This window comes from Protopterus annectens, chromosome 1.part0, assembly GCF_019279795.1.
Source record: "Protopterus annectens isolate FY-2018-M chromosome 1.part0, PAN1.0, whole genome shotgun sequence".
Classification (NCBI taxonomy): domain Eukaryota; kingdom Metazoa; phylum Chordata; order Ceratodontiformes; family Protopteridae; genus Protopterus; species Protopterus annectens.
The window spans coordinates 558,593,575-558,615,560 of NC_056725.1; the positions used below are offsets into that span (position 1 = coordinate 558,593,575).

Below are 21,986 nucleotides of genomic sequence, written 5' to 3' on the forward strand. Positions count from 1 at the left end.
TATATATATCACCTTCCCTGTTTAACTTGATTTATTCATTTGAATTTAGTCTTCATTATTCCATGATTAAGATGCATGTCTCTACCATCTCAATGCATCATTATTTTGTGGATGACAGAATTGTGATTCAGCACAGACTGATTAAAAAGTTGTGAAAAGGTCCTAATGAAGAACCTTTTTCCTCCATAGGGCCTAAACATTATGGTTGAAAGATTCATCTGCCCACCCTTTGACACCAGACATAAAGTTTGTGTCTTGGAAGATGATTCCTTTACATCTACCACATGGATTCCCAGTGTTACAAGATTTCATGTTTAGAGAATCATACATGGATTTCTCTATGGACTGTACATCTGTTAGTGCCATTCTGTGGCATGTACCATTACACTTTAGGACTCTGCCTTATCACCCTTTGGCTTTTTCACTGACTCCTGTTGCTTTTTGTTTGTGTGTGTGTGGGGGGGGGTGTGGGGGGGGTGTTCCTGCCTGAGAGTTTTCCATTTGCTTACTCACTGCTGATGGCCTTCCAAAGTGAGGTATTACAAATGTGCAAAATGTAACCATATTGGTTGATCTTTTGGAAGTTAACTTGCAAGTGAGTACCTTTTAACCCTTTGGCTGTGTTCCCATTAGGTTGTTGGATAGTCTGTCTTCTTCATTTCTTACTGTGCGCATTGCAGATTTATAATTTTGTATCTTTGTCTACGTGGTCAAAACTGAGGTACGTGGAGTAGGGCACACCATACTTGTCCAGCTCTAGAATGCCACTGTGAGCATAACAGTGAGTACTCTTTCTGTTTGATACAGAAGGTTGAGATCTATGAAGAACTGCACTGACTATGTTGTCAGAAAGGTGTTGCCAGCTTTTTCCCTACTGCAGAGGACCCTCTTGAAGGTTGGCAGACAGTGCTCAGTATTCTCATTTCTGTTACTGGCCGTCATAGGCGTATGCTTTTGGTTTACTATCGTCATATCAAATGGTCCAGCTCAGTCACCCTGCCTTAGGCCATTTCCATTCTGTCTTTAAAGATTGGTAGGTTAATCACTGAAACTTAAGTGGTTCACTCCCAAGTTCAGCTATACACTCTTTTGATCGAGCAGGGGTCTGCATCCTTTTCTGCTAAAGAGCCACAGAGCTTGTAAAACTGGATTGGTTATATACAGAAGAGAAGTAGCATGAATTTGCATGGCAGACAGAAACAGCTGGATTTCTGACTCCATATTGTAATTCCAAGTCTCACAAGTGCAAGGCCCAGAACTACAAAAAAATATGAACAGTGATTGCTTAACATTGCTGTTCCCTTTGTTTTTTTACAAAGTGGCAAGACCCCTGCGCCTTCATATTGTGGGGGGCAAGCTACTCACACTCCCCCAAACTTGTATATACCACTTCTGTGATTGCCGTACCTTGGCGAAAAGGGAATACTTTGAGAAGAACCAGTCTTGATCTTAGTACATGTAAGTCTCCATTTTGTTCATTGATCTTACTTCTGTGAAACTTGTACTAATGACTCTTGGAATAACAAATGGTTACCACCTCAGCTATAGCTGTGTGTGTGTGTGTGTGTGTGTGTGTGTGTGTACATTTGCTTGCTTGCTCCGAAGAACAGAAATAGCTGTGTCTTAAATAAACATGCTTTTGAAATTACTTAAAAAAAAATACTTGTCTTTATTAATCACTAGCTCCTGCTTAAAAGCATGCAAGTTATAGCAGCACCAGTTATTAATGCTAATGAAAGTAAATTACTGAACATTATGGCACAAAATTGGGTCTGTCACACCTGCAAGATCAGATTCCACAAGGCTGAAAGGTTCTCCCAGTGAAAGACTAAGAGATGTCTCTTTTCAAAAAGTGTCTGGTTCTTCAGGATCTGAGTATGAGTAAGAGTTATCTTATTCAGAACATCTCTCCCCTCAATCCTGTCCTGATTTGGCTCAGATGATTTCCTTTCTTCTGCATCTCCCCAGAGGATTTATCCTTTGGGGATACATTACATAAGATGCAGGAGGCTTTTCAGTGGGAATGCAAGGCAGTCTCTCAGGACCAAACCCATTACAGGCAACTTCTATGCTTGCCATCTCCCAGGCCTCCATCTTTCCCACCAGTCCATGTGGTGTTAGATGCGGTCTCCCCCCGAATAAGTAACTGGGTATGGTCAGACCAGACTGTGTTCAAAGGGAAAATGGCATGGGGTATGAATTTTAAAGTAACATAGAACAGGATCAGAAGCTTGTCTTTGTTGAGGCTTTGAACTATTAAACAAGGGTATAAATTGTAGAGGATTTGAACTATTAATTAAACAAGGGTATAAATTGTAGAGGTTTTGAACTATTAATTAAACAAGGGTATAAATTGTAGAGGTTTTGAACTATTAATTAAACAAGGGAATAAATTGTAGAGGTTTTGAACTATTAATTAAACAAGGGTATAAATTGTAGAGGTTTTGAACTATTAATTAAACAAGGGTATAAACTGTAGAGGCTTTAAACTATTTAAACAAGGGTATAAACTGTAGAGGTTTTGAACTATTAATTAAACAAGGGTATAAACTGTAGAGGTTTTGAACTATTAATTAAACAAGGATATAAACTGTAGAGGTTTTGAACTATTAATTAAACAAGGGTATACATTGTAGAGGTTTTGAACTATTAATTAAACAAGGGTATAAATTGTAGAGGTTTTGAACTATTAATTAAACAAGGGTGTAAATTGTGGAGGTTTTGAACTGTTAATTAAACAAGGGTATAAATAATGAGAGGCTGGTGCACACAGCACATCACGTTTTTATGGAAGATAGAGGGGAGATAGGAATGTGTGGCTGATTGCTTTAAGCAGATTATAAGATATTGATGGAAACCTTGAAGGGAAGTATGTGACAGATGGATATCTACAAGATGCCAAGTAAACAGGTGTGGGAATTAGAGTAATAGCTAATGTAAAATAAAAAAAGGAGCGTGGACCTATGTTAACTTGTGATGTTACAAAAGCTTATGATAGTCGAGAGCATAATCAAATGTTTGATATTTTCAAGTTACGGTTTGAGTATAAAATTCAGGAGGTTAACATCTGTAAAAATTTAGTCATATATGTTTTATTGGTTAATGGATGAAGAGGAAGGAAGATTAGAACAGGGAAAACAGTGAGACAGAACTGCACGCTGAGTAGAGTATTTTTTTTTCTTTTGGTATGACTAAAATGGTGGTGAATAGTAAAAGGATTATTTTGATAGGAGTGTGGGAAATTGTAAAGGGATTTGAAATTCCTCTGCATTTGCTGTATGCAGACTATTTCATTTTTGGTTATTAAAATAAGCATTGATTGTTAGTTATTATGGAGATAGAAATTAACTTCAATAGAGTTGGGCTTAAGGATAAAAGCAAAGTCTTGGGGGAGGTAATTCAGATAGTTGAGTTTTGTTTTACTTTAAAGGAGGTTTGTATTTTTAAGTATTCCATTTGGAGATAGTGGCAATGGGAAGAAGTGTTGGAGTAATAGAGGCATTAGGGCTGTGAAGGACTTTCAAATGATCATTAAAAGAGCACATTTAAGTAATGGAACTCAATATGGGAATGGCAAGTTAACATGCTAAGTAGGAGGAGAGAGGAAGAAACTTTTGACAGTGGAAAGGTTGAATCCAGTAAGATGGAATATTTTGTATAACACTAAATCTAAGAGAGGTGGGACTGTTAAATCATTTTTATTATAGCAATAACCCACGCCTGGGTGTGGGTTATGCTGGATTTACCCACGGTTGGCGTGGTTTGGTCCCGAGGGCGAAGCCCAAGGGACCAAAGACAACCGTGGGTAAATCCAGCATTACTCACACCCAGAAGTGGGTTATTGCTATTATACAATGACATTATTTAAGAAAAGAAATAATCACTTTTCTTAAATAATGGCATTGTATAATGCCTCTTTGCTGCCCTTCCACAGCTGTCTGGTGTTCCGCGGCAGTTCTGATGTACTGCGCATGCCTATGCAGTACATCAGAGCTGTGGGCAAAAGCAACGGAGAACGCAAGATCTCCGTTGCTTTTATCTCGCTATGTTAAATGGGTTTAACATAGCGAGACAGCTTTAAAATAAGCAACGGAGATCTCCGTTGCTTATTTTAAAGCTATCTCGCTATGTTAAACTCATTTAACAGAGCGAGACAGGTTAAAAAGCAACGGAGATCGCAAGATCTCCGTTGCTTTTACTGTGTCGCTATGTTAAAGGAGTTTAACATAGCGAGACAGCTTTAAAAAGCAACGGAGATCTGCTTTGCTTTTTTTAAACCTGTGTCGCTATGTTAAACTCTTTTAACATAGCGAGACAGTGTTTTATACTAACGGAAAAAGTCCGGGCGACCGGACCTTTTTCCGTTAGTATATTGAGGGATTTACAACGGGCACGCTGGTTGGGCTGGCCAATCAGCGTGCACGTTTTAGAGGAGGCATTGTATAATTAATTTTATTGCATATGAGCATTATAATTTTAGGGTCTATATCATATGAGAGAATGTTAAAAATATCAGACGCTCTAAAGAGCAAAAATGCTGCACCTCGAAGTGGTTCTTGTGGGATCGCAGTACAGTGAAGTTCAGAATATTTGCCCTTTCCTCACTGTAGTGCGATCCCGGAGTTGGAATATATATTCAGCAGGGGTGTGAGTTTGAGGTCTGGCATTTTCTCTCTTTAGAGGGTTCGATATTTTTTTAACATTCGCTCATATGATATAGATCCTAATTTCATGTGTGTGTTTTTTTGCTGTAGAGAAAATGAAGACAGGGTGACCTGGTGTTGTGGATAAGTTGTTGTACAAAAAGTATAAGCAGTTTTGGAAAAACTTATTTAAGAGGTAAAAGTAAAAATAAATAAATAAAGGGTGAGGAGATGCAGAAATGTTGCAGGCTTTTTGTGGAAGGTAATGGTACAGCGGTAGCGTTGTTGCCTCACAGCAAGAGGTTCTCCTGTTTGATTCTCGGCTGGAGTGCCTTCTGTGTGGAGTCTGCATGTCCTCCCCGTGGTCGAGTGGCCTCCGAAAGACATGCGTGAATAGGCGTGCCTTTGCCGAAGGTTGGGCTGGCAACTCGACACCATAAAAATCTACTGCCAATCATTAGCCAACCAGAGTTCCGCTGTGGCGACCCCTAACCAGGAAAAGCCGAAAAGACAAACAACAACAACAAAGCTAAGTAAATTTGGTGAGAAGGCAGAAATGCTATAAAGAAATGGTAAAATATAATTATAGAGAGTTTTTTATGAAGACTGATATGAAGAGAGGAATGGTTTTGAAAAGAAGGTATTGAAAATTGGGATTCTTTATACGGGGTCTGTGGTCGGCTACCGAAAAATAAAAAACACGAATGGCAAAACATCAAATGGAATACAGCAAAACTGACAATTATTGAAGAACGACATCATCAAAAAAAGTCACGGAATGGCCATAGTCAGCCAACATCGCAAACAAAACCAACCAAGATGGGGGCGGGGGGGTTGTGCCCCCAACCCCCCCCCCCCAACTATATACCAACTCCAAGATCGCACTACAGTGGGGAATAGGGCAAATGTAAAAGGTTTCCCTTCACTTACTTTATACTTTGTGTTACTTCCCGATTGTTAGTCAGCTATGGCCACTGGATGAATTTATTTTCAATTATGTCATTGTTCGTTAATTGTTGGTTTTGCTGTCTTCCATTCGATATTTCGCCGTTTGGGTTTTTTATTTTTCGGTAGCCGAACATAGACCCCTTTATACGAAGGTATAGAAATGGTTAGATTTTTACGTGGAGGATATCATCAGAGGTCCTACATATAAAAGGTGGCAAGACATATACAGTTAGTACAGTAAGAGTATGTAATTGAAAAGTGTGGGGCTAGGGAAGAGGATGTCTTTTTGTGATGTAGAGTGACAAAGAAGATATCAGAAAAGGGAGTATAAGGAATGTAAATATGAGGAATTGAAGGAAGTGATAACATGGGTGATTGGAGATTGCAGAAAACAATAAGACAACAGAACTGAAACTGTTCACAGAACTATAATTTTTCAGCCTTTTTTTGTTAGGTAAATGTCATGATATTTTGCACATTAAAGACTGGTCTTAAAAAGATGAATTAAAAAGTTGAGACCTTGTGGCAGGCTAAACAAGGAGAAGGTTACTGTCAGCTGCCTGTCGGGTGCCAGGATCCGCCACATAACCCACGCACTCAGGTCACTCCGCAACAAGTACAAATATGACTCTGTCATTGTCCATGTTGGTGTGAATGACCTGAGACGTACCTCCCTGGACTACATGAAAAGAGACATGGAAGAGCTCTCCGATCTTGTAACCCAGGCAGGTATGACCCTAGCCCTGAGTAACATTCTACCATCGCCCAGAATGATACCGCAGTACAAGGACAAAATTATTGACTTCAACAATTGGCTAAGCTTCTGGTGTCATTCTAAGGGGATCCAGTGTCTGTCTGCTTGGGATGACATGGTCGACAGACCACAATGCTTTGCCACAGATGGCCTGCACCTGTCGTCCCTGGGATTCCGGATACTGGCTAACGCTCTTGCTGCCCCATATAGTGCCTTTTTTAGGCAAGGTTCAGATGAAAAATTCACCACCGTAGCAGGAACAGGCAAGCAAAAACTTAGGGTAATGCTACTCATTGCTAGAAGTCTAAATCTCAAAATGCACTCACTCGTGGCACTCCTTAAAATGGAGAACATCGATATCTACGCAGAGACTGAGACCTGGTTCAAGGCTGCAGAGAGCCCCCCTGCACTACCAGGCTATAACTCATACCTCACCTTTCGGCCATGTAACCTGGACCGAAACACCAAAGGCGGAGGTGTGTCCATATTCATTAAGGATATCCACACCTCCAGGCTACTTGCTCAGCATAATGCATCTAAGGTTATCCAAGTGCAACTAACTCTGGGCAAAACTGCAATCCAAATTGCAGCTTGCAACAGTTATCCCACTCTACAAAGAGGGAGCCACCACTGATCCCGGGAACTGTCGACCTGTTAGCCTAATGAGCCTGGTCTGCAAGGCCATGGAACGTATCCTCATGGAACTCATAAACAGACATTGGTAACCTCCAAACTCTGGATTCCAGCCAGTTCAGGTTTGTGAAAGGCAGATCATGCCTCCTGAACCTGATCGACGACTTTGAGGCAGTCACCAAAGCCGTAGGTGAGGGTAAGGTGGTTCACACAGCCAACATTACCTTGCCAAGGCTTTCAACACCATCCCCCATTCTGGAATTATAGCTAAACTCACTAAACTAGGTAAAATCCCTACGTCACAAGATGGGTTGCCAACTGGCTCACTGACCGAACCCACACTGTGAAAGTTGCAGACTCCAAATCTGACCTCAAAGCAGCAGTGACGAGTGCAGTACCACAGGGTTCCGTCCTGGGACCGCTCCTGTTTGGTATCTGCTTCTCTGAAGTACAGGCTAACACAGAAGGCCTCTGGCTAACGAAGTTCGCAGATGACTGCAAACTAGGAGCCATAGTCAAGTCCCCAAATGATGTGGACATCCTACAGAAGGGCCTGGCTGAGACAGATGCCTGGTGGCAGAGCCATGGCCTCAAGCTCAATGCCAAAAAGTGCAGTGTCATCCCCTTTGGTAAAAACTCTGTACCCATGAACTACCACATAGGCAGCAATCTACTTAACACCGAATGTGTGATAAGAGACCTTGGGACCCAGGTGGACAGTCTATCCTTTGATAGTCACATCGCCACAGTAGTCAGGAAGTCCGTCTACGTGGCACACCTCATCATAAAAGGGTTCTCATTCAGAAAAAAAGAGGTCATTGTTCCTCTCTACTCGACACTCATTAGACCCATTATAGAGTACAACACCCCTTTTGGAATGTACCTCAGAAGACATCTGCAGCAGCTGGAAAGACCACAGAAGTACCTCACAAAGAGGATTACTGGCCTCAAACAAATGCCCTACGCTGACCGTCTCAAACAACTCCAGCTTTATTCTGTAGCATATCGCCTACTCCGAGGTGATCTCTGCCTAACATGTAAAGCTATGTCAAACCCAGAGCTGATGGACATGCTACACCTAAAGAAATCCCAATCCCTCCGAGCTACATGGTCTAGGGACCCAAACCTTGTCACCACAATAAACAGGACATGCTGGAGGGATAGATTCCTGTCCCAGAGACTTCCCATACTTTGGAACAGGCTAACCATCTATGTCAAGCAAAGTTCTTCATTAGCACTCTTCAAGAAAAATCTTGATGAGTGGATGGGAAATAGGAAATACACCCCGGGGTCACTTCTGTGTCTCTGCTCGACAGTGGCACAGGAAAATGACCTTCTTGGGTGGCGTAAGCTAGGGAACCTTGTTGGCTAGGCTTACGTAGGCCCTTGGGCCGATAGCCTAGTACCTACCTATGAACCTACTAGCCAACACTTGAACAAAGTTGTTCCCAGGACAAAACCACGATCCAATATAGTACACAATATCTCCTTTATTGTAACACAGTAAAATGGTTGAGCACTTTCATCTACCCAACGTAGATTTCATCAGAACATTCAAAACCTGCCCATTAAATACTTTAAAATACCCGCCTTTAGCACCACCTGATCAATTAACTATCATTAAGGTTTAAAAAAACATAAAGCAACAGTACATAAAATCAATATGGTCATGACACCACTAAATATAATTATAATTAAAACTGTCCCATATTTCAAGACACAATCTTGTTTGTTTGAAGGTATATTTATATATATATATATAGTACATAGAACCAAAAACAAAAACAAAAGCCACAACATTACATGTTGACAGTGTATAGTATATAGTAATACTAAGAATACATAAAATATTTCATTGTGTTGTGTGTATGAATAGCCTATAAATTACTTAAAAAATATATATAAATAGATAAATGTCAAAAGAGAACATTTATGCACATCTAATGGATGTTTAATTTCTAATAAGGGGTTTAGTAGGGACATATTCATTTATACCAGGGGGACTGGCTGCATTGAGTCTAATTTGCCATTTAATTTCTTTTTCCCCCCAGTATAGCTTTAATGTTACCTCCCCTAGGGTTACTACTGACCATTTCTAAAATGGCAAATTTAAAGGAATCACAACCTACACTACTAGCTAAATGTCTGTAAAGAGCATTGTTCATATCTTTCTTTTTTATACAATACAGATGGTCATAGATTCTATTGCGTAATCTTCTGTCAGTTTTTCCAAACTAAAAACTAGGACAGGAAGTGCACTTCCCCAAATATACAACATGTTGGGACTGACAATTTCCTTTACAAAAAAATATTCTACTTTTTATATTATTGTCTAAACTAATGCTCTCCATCTGTAGTATAAAGGAACATTGATGGCAATGTCCATATTTCCTAGTCCCTTTCATGTCATTCTTCCCAACATGATCTCTATAGTTGGACCTAACATCAATTATTCTTTTGAGGTTCATCCCTGTTTTATAAACATAGGTGGGTCTCTCAAAATAGAAATCCCTATTATTTAAATTTATGGATTACATCAATGATAGTACCCCATATTTACAATTCACCTATAACATCAGTAGGACAGGGGTTAATTATCTTGACACCTACATATTCACTGATGGGACTACTTTTCAGTCCAAGATTTTTAGAAAAGATACCTTTTGTAATGCCTATCTGGAATTCTCTAGCAATCATCCCTATACACAGAAACGTAGTATATTAAAAGGACAGTGTATAAGGGCGGCTAGGATGACATCTATTAGGGAAGATATGATCACTGAGATGGCATTCATTGGTAATCTATTCAGACAAAGAGGTTACCCTGAACATATGATAAAGGACGTGACTGAATATGTCATAAGAGAATGGGGTAACAAATACCCACCAGTCCTAGGAAAGGGATTTCTATCACCCAATGTAAATAGAAGTAATAAAACAGGGGAACAATATCGAAGGGCATGTATTTTGCAATTTGGACAACATGTAGGGGAAGTTAGAAAGATTATAGACAGTAATTGGAATATACTTACTAATAATGAAGGAAAATGTGAGAAATTAGGTGAGAGACCCACCTATGTTTATAAATTAGCTGTAGATGTGGGAGATAAGAGATGAAGTGGTAATGTTGTGTACTTGATTTAGCAGTAATAGTAAAAATAAAGGTTGGATGAAAGCAGTTGTGGTGGAAATAGAGATCCAGTTTACACAAAGGATTGGAATTAAATAAGGAAATAGTATGTTTGGAGGAGAATGTTTTACAAGAAGTAAAAAAAAAAGTTATGTATCGTGCAAAACAAAAAGTGTTTATCATACTCTCTTGGCAATAAGTATATATGTTCTTTGTGCAATTAGTAAAAGAATTACTAGAAGTTATATTTGGTATAATGTAAGAATCAAGGTTTAATCCTATTAAAATAGGAATTTTATGATGATAGGACAGTATGGGATTACATTTGTTAAAATTTGTAGTTTATATGACATCAGTACATTTGGTTTAGGTGTTAAAAAGAGGAAAGTGAAGTTAAAAGTGGAGTACTATACAAGAAGTATAAGGAAATCTTGTAGAAAGGATAAGGAAAAAGCCAGAGTATGTGGTAGTTAGGAATAAGTATGTACAGTAAATTAAAACGTTGAAATAAAAGTGAATGCGATTCATAGAGAATGAAATCAGTGGTACAAAAACTTTGTTTTGTTTGCCCATGGAACAGTTAGATGAACAAGTAAGGAAAGTACTGAAAGACAAAAAAATATATTTGAAAAGATATGCGAGTGTGATGATTTTTTTGTGGAGGTTATTATTAAACAAGTTGCCTGTAAAGGCATAGATAAAATATAAAGTGCAAACTAAATAATTATACAATGACCCCCCCCATTAATATTCTAAAACGTGCATGCTGATTGGTCAGCGTGCCCGTTGTAAATCAGACTTATACTAATGGAAAAAGGTCTAGTCGTCTGGACTTTTTCCATTAGTATAAGTCTTTTTGTGTGTGTGTGTGTACACAGCAACGAAGAATGGAAGAACGCCATTGCTGTAATCTCGCTATGTTAAACTGGTTTAACATAGCAGGAAATCTTCCTTTCTCCGTTGCTTTTTTTAAAGCTGTCTCGTTATGTTAAACTCGTTTAACATAGCGAGACAGCTTTAAAAAAAGCAACGGAGAAAAGAAGATCTTTGTTGCTTTTTTAAAGCTATCTCGCTATGCTAAACTCTTTCAACATAGCGAGACACCTTTTAAAAAGCAACGGAGATCTTTCTTTCTCCGTTGCTTTCACACACAGCTCTGATGTACTGCGTAAGCATATGCATGCACAGTACATCAGAACTGCAGCAGAATACCGGATAGCTCCGGAAGGGCAGCATGGAGGCATTATACAATGCCATTATTTAAGAAAGGTATTTTTTTTCTTAAATAATGTCATTGTATAATAGCAATAACCCACTTCTGGGTGCGGGTAATGCTGGATTTACCCACAGTTGTCTTTGTTTGGCACTCGGGCTTCGCCCTTGTGACCAAACCACACCAACTGTGGGTAAATCCAGCATTACCCGCACCCAGGCGTGGGTTATTGCTTAATTATGTAGTACATAAAAAGCAGATGAAATAGGAGGACATTTATTCTTGAGATGTAGGTAAGTTGAAAGCTGTGGGGTTATATTTAAAAAGACTTATGCGCCAGTCATATTAATATGAAATGGAGAGTAAGAATGACAATATTTTGGATAAGATTTTATTTACACACTATTTTTTGTGGAAGTACAAATACGAAGTTATTGTACATCAAAATATGGGAAAGTGATGTGATATGTAAGATTAAAAATGCTTGTGAAAATAATGGGGTGGATATGAAGGTGCTGAAATATTTTAAAAATGACAGTAAAGCAACCCTACTCTTTTTAGAAAGTGCTGTGGAATCTTTTGCAGTTACCTTCACCTACTTCTGAGTCACGCAGATGGTGTCTCAGTTTAACATCTCTACTTAAAGTATGGCACTTAGTATGCAGCAGCATCCCCCTTCCTGGTATGGTTGTACTGTAGTGGAATCCAAGCACCTGGTGTGGGAAGTGGACCTACAGTCTTTTGATCTTTCATCATCAAAGGTCAGCATGATACCTGCTGATCTTCTGACATTGTTATGTGGCACTAAATCAGAAGACATTGCAGATAGTTTGTCAGTCCCCGAAGCCAGAGTTTGCCTTACTGAGTTAGATTGTTGAGTACAGGATTATGAAAATGTGACTAAAACATCATTGGGAGTTGATAGAGGACCCTGAACCAACTCATTTGACAGCTCCTCCCATGGTTGATTCATATCAGAATGTATTTGAAGAAGTTTATTACCTTTTACAGCCCCTCCCATGTTCAGTTTATATGTAGATGTGTTCACAGGGGTTGATACTTTGCAAATGCCTTGCCAACAATTCCTAAGAAAATGATTCATTTTTATGCAGCCCTTACAATAGGTCTAATTACTCCAGAAACCTCCTTTGGGTGGTTTCTTTACTCTGTCTGTTTCAGGATCTCCAAGCCAAGTCATAGATTCTGAACCTCACTAGTCCATATCACTTGAAAGACTGGGCAAGCATGTTGTTGCAGGAGCAATTGAATCAGGTAGAGCTGTTGATTATATTGGTCAATTGCAAGCTTTTCATTTTGGGGTATGGTGGTATGATTTCTGCCTCACAAATCCAGTGACTGGGGTTCAGTCTTAACCTAGGTCACAATCTGCATGTAAGGATACATGGTTTTCCCTTGTCTGTGTAGGTTATCCGTACTTATTTCCGTCCACCTCCCAAACACATTCTGGATGATTTGGCTACAGTAAATTGTTTGTGTATATCAGGGTACATTTGTCCTTATGACCTTTGTTTGGACTAAAGAGTATTTGAGAAGGATCCCTTCATTTGCCAGTTAACAAAAAAGTGAATGAGTTAAAACTGCCCATTATCACTGCTTTTAAAAGTGGACTAGTTCCTGAAGGTAGTAGCAAAGAACAGTATTGTGACTTAAATTGCAGCAGTACATATTAATTATCCTTTTTCAAGTCTCAGCCTTTAGCTTCAAGTATTGCATTATATATTCTCTGTGAGACACTGTTGCAAGCATAACTTAATGGATCTCTGCCTGTGAGTAACTTTCATCCTGATGTTTCAGAGCTGAGAACCCTTTTCCCATGGCCAGACTGAAGTTCCCTGACCTCAGATACCTTTTTATACCTGTTACTTAGGTGGCATTCACATACAGCATGTTCAATGGTTCACTTCTAGAGAATGCATCAGTTTGGCATCTTCAGAGCATCGAGAGTAGTAGTCCTGGGGGGGGCACTTTTTTTTTTTGCTTATGCCCTTGTTACAGTTGTTTTGTTTGTGTTTAGTAGACATCCAAGAAGTGGACTTCAGACATCGAGGTGGGGGGGGGGGGGCATTTCTGATAAAGGTGCCAAGTATGTCTGTAAGTGTCAGATTCCACATAGACTTCCACATCCAGTGTATTTTCTGCCTCAGCCAAGAGAACAGTATGGCTAACGGCAGTATATGCATGGAGTTTTTTTCAAAGATCATAAAGAGAAGGCAGGAATCCCTTCGGATGTACTAGGCCACATAAAGACCTGTGGCTTTCCTGTAATCTTTTGCTGTGTCTTCCGACGTACAGCCACAGGTTAGGATATATACCCATCCTAAAAAATAAAAAAGGGAAGCTAATCAGGAAGGAGAAAGAAATGGAGTCACTTGAACTTTAAAGTTCATTGAAGACTCTTGGATCCAAGGAAACCAGCACCATGGAGGAGCTTGATGAGCCTGTGTCCACAAAGGCTTGTGACTTCACCTCTGAGAAACCATCACACAGTCTGCACCTAGCACATCCCACTGGGCTGAAGACTAGGCCTTGCACTTCTCTTCTGATGCAGGTTCCCCATTGTCTGCCACAAAATACCCATTGGATTGTTAAAAGAAGGAGAGGGTGAAATCCCCATGTCAGTTGTCAAGGAAGATCTCTGCTCCTTTAAGGCAGTATCTAGGAATGTCCCACATAGGATTTCCAAATCCCAGATGGCAACCTTTCCATGCAAGATCCTTGCACCTGTTCACAAGGCCCCCTTTTTACCCAGACAGATGCCTCTGAGTGGGTCTGTCCCTCATAGCCCTGGCCAGACTCACTTTCAGGATTGGGCTTTGCTGGCTCAGAGTTTCTTTCAATTTCTGTGTGGCTTGCAGACAGATTTAAAACAGCCCTCTGTGTCTCGAGTGCTTATACTAGTAGCAAGAGGGAAGCATTTCCTGTGAGGGACTCCCTTGATTCTGAAGAAGATGAGGAGGAATTGGACTGCGTGTCACAGCTTTCCTCATTCTTGGTTTTCACATAGTCAGTGAGGACACTTTGCCTCAGACTCCCCACCAGAGGACATTTCATTTGGACAACACCCTTTCAGTCACGAGAGAATATCTCAAGTGGCAGTCTCAGGGAATGTTTCTCTCCCCCAGAAGAAATACTGGGACCTTCTGAGTCTTGGATCCTCTAAACCAGTTGCCATCCTTCCTGACCAGGAAGCCCTGTTGTGGTGTTTTTCTAACAGCATCCTTGGAACTGGATTCCTAGTCCCTCACTGTGAAGAGACCTGACAGATGATGTTGGGTTCAGAAACTTCAAAAGTTTTTATAAAAGAACCATGTTGCAGATCCAGGCACAATATCTCTGGATACTGCCAAGGGAATAGGCTGGCTAGAGGATAGAATATCCTTCTCATTGTCAGGAAAAGCAGATTGCTACACAGGTTTGGGGGGAGGAGTATATTTCTTCGCAACCCTTGCTCTCGGGACCATGAGTAGTCAGGCCCACATTCTGAATTATTGACAGTATATCATTAGGGAACTCCATGGTAGTTGTGGGTGACTGTAGGATCAAGTCTGGAAGACAGATATGCTTGCTCATGCCCAGACTGCTTTATAGTTTTGAGAAACATGCCATAAAATGTGGATATGATGTTGCAGTAGCGAGGGCTACTACAAAAGGGCCAGTTATCAGTAGACATTCTTGGCTGAAGACTCCAGTCACTGTCTGAGAATGTAAAGGCTCATCTCTTTAATGCCGCAATAGATAAGGAGACATTCATAGCACAGTGCATTAAAATAAGTGGCAGGTAAAGGGAAACCTGAAATCAGTCAAGCACATGCCATTACCCTCCTATTCCTAAGTACAACAGAAGTTATCCTTAGAAGCAAGAGCCTAACTGCTGAAGGCAAGGGAAAGTTAACAGAAGGTAGAAATGCTACATAGAAATTAAGATGATAGAAGGAGGAGGTGTGGCGATTTTGGGACCCTTGGGGTTTAACCCTCTAGCAGGGATAAGTTACAAATACCACATGGAAACTCGTACCTAACTAAATGGAAAATATTCTCCTTCTGGTGCCAAAGGAGTCATCTTACACAACAAGCAGATATGCCTTTGGTTCTCTAATAGTTGTCTGAGCTCTTCTCTCTAGGTTTAGCCAATGCCTGTGTGAAGCAATGTCTGTCAGTTATTTTTGCATACCTTCCTGGTGACCCCCCCCCCCCCCAGCAGTTCCTGTTAAAAGTACTCCACCTGTGGCCTCCCTGTAGGAGAGTGGCACCAGACAATTTTGTAGTAGAAAAACTGACCTTACGATAGTCCATACCTCTCAACCTCTCAGAACAAGAAATCTGGACAGAGCCTTACATAATGGGGGGACAAAGACCCAGAAATAGGGACAGATTTTTAAATATTGCTCTTTTAAACTTAGAAAGTACCTAGAATAACAGGATTTGTGTTAAAATGCATTTTCTAAAGGTCTGAAACACGAGTATGTAATTATGTAGTGATTTTAATACCTCAGATCATCCCAGTGATTTGACAGAAAACCACAAATTTTATGAGGAACAGACCAAAATTTTGAGGCAAAAATCTGGACATTCTGTGAAACTCTGTACAGTTGAGAGGTGCCGCCTTTTGAACTAACCGCATATTTACATCTGAAAATCCTTACCTAATAAATGGAGTTCCTGAAACCTGTCACTTTTGCTAGAATGTTTCTGAACTACAAGCCTTATGTTCAAGGAAGCTTTACTGCAGTTCCATAAAGACTGTGATCATGTGCACTAAACCCTGTTTTATGCCATATGTCTTTACAGAAGTAGCTCTAAAACAAGCTATTTAACTTCTGTTTTTCTTCCTTAATTCCCAAAATAAGGGAAAAAGAATACTGTACTGCTTGGATGTGCATAATCAGTTGAGGCGATGCCTTGAGAGAACCTTTTAGAAAATCAGAGCAGCTGTATATCTTCTTTTTGGAAATCAAGCCAGGGTTGCTAGAGACAAAATAAAAGATTAGAGTGGCTAGCATGCTGCATTAATTTTGTTTGCTGTAAAAACCCATAGTAGGACCTTGCATAAAAAAGTCAGACTTATTCTACAAGGGACAATGTAGCTGCCACTGCCTCCCTGCAAGACAATTGAGGATGATGTTGGTTCACACTTTTTGTAACTCTTGCAAGCATAATGTGATATATAGTGCTAGGGTTGGATTTACATGTCCTGACTTGAAGGGCATTCTGCAATCCTTATCTGGGCACTGACTCAACTGCCCACTTTGAAAATGCTTTGAGAATCTTCTCTTTAAGTTACAGCTATAACAGTAAAGATGTGTAGACAACTTACTGTAATTGTGGATGCTCAAGGGTAGTTGTCATAGTACTGTTTCCATCCTCCTTTCCTGTCTACTGTCAAGGGACCTTGAAGTACCAGGGAGGGGTACCATTATACTCCTTTCATCCTTCACTCTCTGACACTCATATTTTGCACCACTTTTCTCCTTGTCCTGGTTCCCCTAACAAGGGCTTATACTCTGTACGTCATATGCAGCTTACCTGGGGTAAGACAACCCATCAGATCCTAAAGCTGGCCTGGCTCTGCCCGACTTGAGCAAGAAACAGCCAAAGATGGTGCAGGCAGATGATACCCCTGTATGCCATGTACATGAAGATGTCTGATGTAAGGTGACATCAGCCCGGCCATGGGAGAAGGGTCCTGAGCTGTGAAAGTTTAGATGTCAGACACAGCCAGCAGCAGAAAGTTATGGCTGTAACAGTGTCCATACTCCCAACAGCTACAAACATAACAACATGTCTAAACAACTGTACTTTCACAGGCATGTTGCTAGTCAGAGCCAGTTGCTATCTTAAAAGTGTGTATTAATTTTCCTACTTTTGTAGCTTTGGTGGTCATCTTTGTAGTATTTGGAACTGTTTTTTTCATCTTTTGTGGTTTTGCTATCTTAAAAGTACCCTTTGCTTAGTCTGCCTGCATTTATAGTTGTTTGTCACTAGAGGGAGATGTTTTATAATTATAGTCAGCATTTGGCAGAAGTCTTCAGGTTTTGGAGCCTTTAACATGCCTTAAACACATCAGCTGGGTATAACAACCCTGTGTTTCTTTTGCTTAGTCAAACACTCTGCTTGTGCTATGCTGATGAGGTAATAACAAGGCCGAAATATGCATATCCATAGCTAGTGGGGTTTGGCTTTATTGGCCTGAAATTGTCCATTAATACGACTTCAAACGTAAAAGTCATGGGCAATCAGAATCGCCATATAGCTGAAACACCTGATGTTCATAAGGTTCATTTGCATATATCCCATGTGCATCTGTCACAGGAGGTTTGGGAGGTCACTCATTGGAAGTTCTAGCTTGGCTGGAGTTTTCATTTAGTTTTTACTGATTGGTTTTTCAGTGTGACCTCCTCACTCTTTGTTTTAAACACTACAGAAAGAGAAATATTTACAAGAGTAAAAGAAGGGTTGTATATATAAAATACAGTCAGTAAAAAGCAACAGTCCACTTATACCATTACATGAGCACTTAATACAGGTTGTGGCTAGATCATCACTGTTATCACTGGTTCTGGTACAGGTTTGATGAATTCATTGGGCTGCATCTAAGGTAACTGTACCATTATGAATAGGTCCTGAGCAACATCTGCATATCAGCCAGATATATGCCAAGCCTCCCCTCATCACCTGGAGACCTGCCACTCGGCCAGTGCAGACAACTTCATGAAGAGAACAGGAAGAAGCTAGAAAATAAATAGTGGCACAGAGGTAGGGTGCTATTAGTGAGACCAGGAAAAGGATTTTGAATGTTTATTAATCTAACATTGAGAAGCTTCGTCGATGGTCCAACAGCTGGATTCAAGCTGTCACAAGTAGAAAACCTGATGTTGTGGGTCCTGAAACTCCCAAAAAAAAAAAAAAAAAAAAAACTTGCTGTTAACACCATTAAAGCGCGCGCGTGTGTGTGTATGTATGGGGGGGGGGGCTTTGCCCTTGCACCATGTGACATGTAGGCTGCACCTCCCACACCTCTGCCTCATACATACACCAACTCCAAGATCACTGTATCTTGGAGAGGGAGGAATATTCTAACATGCCACAACATTGGATTTGATATATATTGCTGTAATTTGCCATTCACTTCCAGTATTCTGAGGATCACAGTTATGGCCCACAGAAGTTTAACAAGCTCAGTTAGGTGTGTTCTTTCCAGCAGTCTGAATTTGGTATCTTTTTTGGAAGTTCTTATAGTTGGAAATGGTGGCTTACCTCTGATATACAACAATCTCCTGCATTGACTATTTAAGTAAGATCATCCTCCATACCCATCAGTTCTTTTTTTACTGCCCGAACAGTTCATATCTCTGCCGTAGCTTTTGTCAGTAAAAGTTCCTGATTTTGCAGAAAAAGGTTCACCCTGACTTAGCAAGTGTTGAGCTTGTTCTTGTTGCCTGTGGTAGACCTGAGAACAGAAAGATGCATACTCCTGTCTTCCACCTTTTGGGGTGCTGAGACGATCTTTCTCCAAGTTAACGGGCTCATAGCTGTGGCTTTCCATCCAAATCTGAAAGAGCAACCACTCAAGTCACCAAGAGATGAATCAGTGACCCCAGGGATTCCCAAGAGATGTGCATAGTTGTACTTCACAAATGTAGCAGTGAAAAAAGAAGCCAGACATTTAATTATATTTAAGGCTCCAGCTGCACATGGTGGTTCAATCCTAACTTCTGGATAGCATGTTTGTATTGTTCGGTCAGCATTTGCTCACTTTGGTGCTGGGTTGACAAATTATACATGCTTTAGTGATGTGATGATCAGACCAATAAGGTTTCAGAATAAATAAGAATAGTACGACAGGAAAAACATCATAAACTAGTTAATTCTGTAGTATTGCTAATGTTTTGGCTTGTTAATGCTTTATCACAAATTTCCTAGCTTAGGAAGCACTGTATAGAACTTTGATATTGTTTAAGACTGGGCTTTAGGAGTACCCCCAGTCTGTCTACTTTTAGAGTTTTCTGAAGTCATGCCTTTTCAGTCTTGTCTGTTCAAGTGGTGAATGATGGTACTTCTAATTAAATGATTTTTCTTTAGTTTTATTTGCTTATTTTAATGACTTCATGTAGTTTGCCTGTTTTCAGTTCTGCTTATATGTCATGCATTTGCTCTTTTCTAGTTATTTATAATGAGCTTGGTATTTAGACACAGTAATAACTCTGATTCTCAAAATAAATAGCCTAAACTTATGTTTGTTTCTTTTCTTATCCAGTCTTCAGCTCCAGCCCTTTGAAACTATTCATGAGGCAGCCACATACGGCTCTGTGAGGCCTTACAGAGAAAGCCCATTGTTAGCACGGGCAAGGCGGACTGAGAGTTTTCATAGCTACAGGGACTTTCAGAATTTCAACCTGAACAAAACTGTTCTTGAGAAGGGTGCCCCCGAACAAGGCAGTGCCTGCTGTGTGCTGCCAGAGCTAAAAAAGACTGGAAACGAAGCAGGACCTGCTGACAGGAAGAATTCTTATACAGAACAGAGGGCAAGTCGAGGTTCTGAAGGGAGTTTGGAAGCAATAAAGCCAACAGAAAGTCCTGCAGATGCTAGGAAAAAAAGCTCTGAAGATGATGCTGAATTGAAGTCTGAAAATAAAAAGAGAAGCTCTTTTGAAGGTGGGTTCTTGGGAAGGAAAAAGGTATCACCAGCATCCCATTTACCTTCAGGTACTGGTGCAGAAGGAGGAAGTGACCCTCCCACCGTGAGCTCTCCTTCTCCTTCTCCTTCACCTACTAAGTCATCCACATCTCCACGACATAAGAAAACAGACTCTTCATGCCAGGATAGTAGCTTGTAAAGAGAGACACTGTACAGAAGCCCTTCTGCCTTAACATGTAATGAGGAGTGATGATAGCTCATTGTACACACATTAAAAGTATATCATCAGACTAAAGAAGCTGATCAAAACTGAAGCAGTTTGACACTTGACTAATTTGGAGAAAAGTAATTAAATAAAAACACTAAAAGAAGCCCCTAAAAGACGTGTAATAAAAGCAAAACTATTGATACATGCAACAAGAAGTCAGTCTTAAAGAATATTTGCCTAATGATGATGGAATATAGAGACTGTTTGTGTAGTCTGTCTAGCATTCTGTGTCAGTTAATAGCATCCGTGATTTCCTATGTGATCAGGACAGGGGAATTGTTTCATCTGAACCTCAGTGAATGGTATGTTGTGTATTAGGAGTGTCACACACCTGACCTATGTCCTAATACACCCACCTCCAGAAGTGAAAGTGACATTTTGATTAAGGCAGGTGTGCCCAGGCAGTAGTTAAAAAAAAAAAATCTTTGATTGATGTTGCATGTAAGGGTGTACAGCAACTCCTGTATTCCTTAATCCTAACCCTGAATCTCATATATAACCCCACCCTAGATCCCAGCTGTAATCATTAAGTCACAGATCTCTCTGCATATTACAGAAGGTCATTTGATTAGCTGGTCTTTAACTCACTGACATCCAATCAGACCAGATGTGTGCAAATGGTCTGCATGGAATGTCTTAACACTGTCATCAGACAACTGCCTTACTGTCTAACTGTAAATGTTTATTGCATTATATACAGTCTACAGACCATCAGTGTTATCTTTTTATTTTTTTTTGCACTGTAAAAATGTATTGCTAACATTGTATTTCTTTAATGCTGTATAAATGTATTATATATTTGTGCTTTGCTAATATTAAATCATGTTTGCACTTATATAATTTTATACCATTTGTGTCTCTGTATGCAGTGCTGGAGTCCACCTTCTTTAAAAAAGCTTTTATTAAACTACATGCATACCACAATCTGAAGCATTAGGTGATCAATTTGATATACCATCAGTGGCTGTACAAATGTATAAATTTGGAAAAATGCCTACTTAGACTTTTGAGTTGTAGCAGTGTAGTTGTCCCAGTCCAATTATATGGGAAAGGATGAGAAACAGGGCTATTTTCATTTAAATAGTAATTATACAAACTCCATGGGTGACAACGATTGTAAATATAAAATGGCATGTAACTGTCTCTTAAAAATCGAGACATATCCTACACTTTGGGTGTCTTGGGTACTGGTAAAGTTCACTTAGGAATGTTGATAGATTAAGGTGACGTGTGTTAACGTGCATTAACTTGTGCTCCCTGATGCATGAAAAGTCTGTGAACTTCAGTGTCTGCTGTTTAGTAGTTGTGGTCACTAGCAAGGTTATTTAATGCGTCTTTTGGATGGAGTTGGTGTTACAGAACTGGAGGATAACAGATACACCAGTATGGAAAGTTGGGTTTAATGGACTTGTTGAAAATTAAAGTTGGATGTCATTTTTGATGGGTATCATGACAGAAAGAGTGCTAAAAAAATTGAAAAGGAAGTTACTTCAAGAAGCATACTCTTTTGGGAGTTAAAACAGGACATACTAGTCCACTGTCTTGTCAAAACTAGCTAAAAACAGGACATACTAGTCCACTGTCTTGTCAAAACTAGTTATTGAGATAATGGAGGCTACTCAGTATGGTACATTTGGAAGCATTTTACATAATCTTTCATAAGAATTTACTGGAGATGTTACAGAGAGGTTCTAAATGCAGAGATAAAACTAGGTAAAAGAAAGAGTAATGTAGTCGGAAC

General features: G+C 39.9%; 1 protein-coding gene across 1 annotated transcript in view; it reads left to right on the top strand.

Moving 5' to 3' along the window:
- KCTD3 (potassium channel tetramerization domain containing 3) overlaps positions 1-21,080 on the top strand; it is an 816,466-nt gene extending 795,386 nt beyond the window's left edge. The window contains exon 18 of the mRNA XM_044061321.1: positions 19,597-21,080. Within this exon, the coding sequence (XP_043917256.1) occupies positions 19,597-20,176 (580 nt within the window). The 3' untranslated portion in view covers positions 20,177-21,080. The remainder of the gene's footprint in view (positions 1-19,596) is intronic.
- Positions 21,081-21,986: the final 906 nt, after the last annotated feature.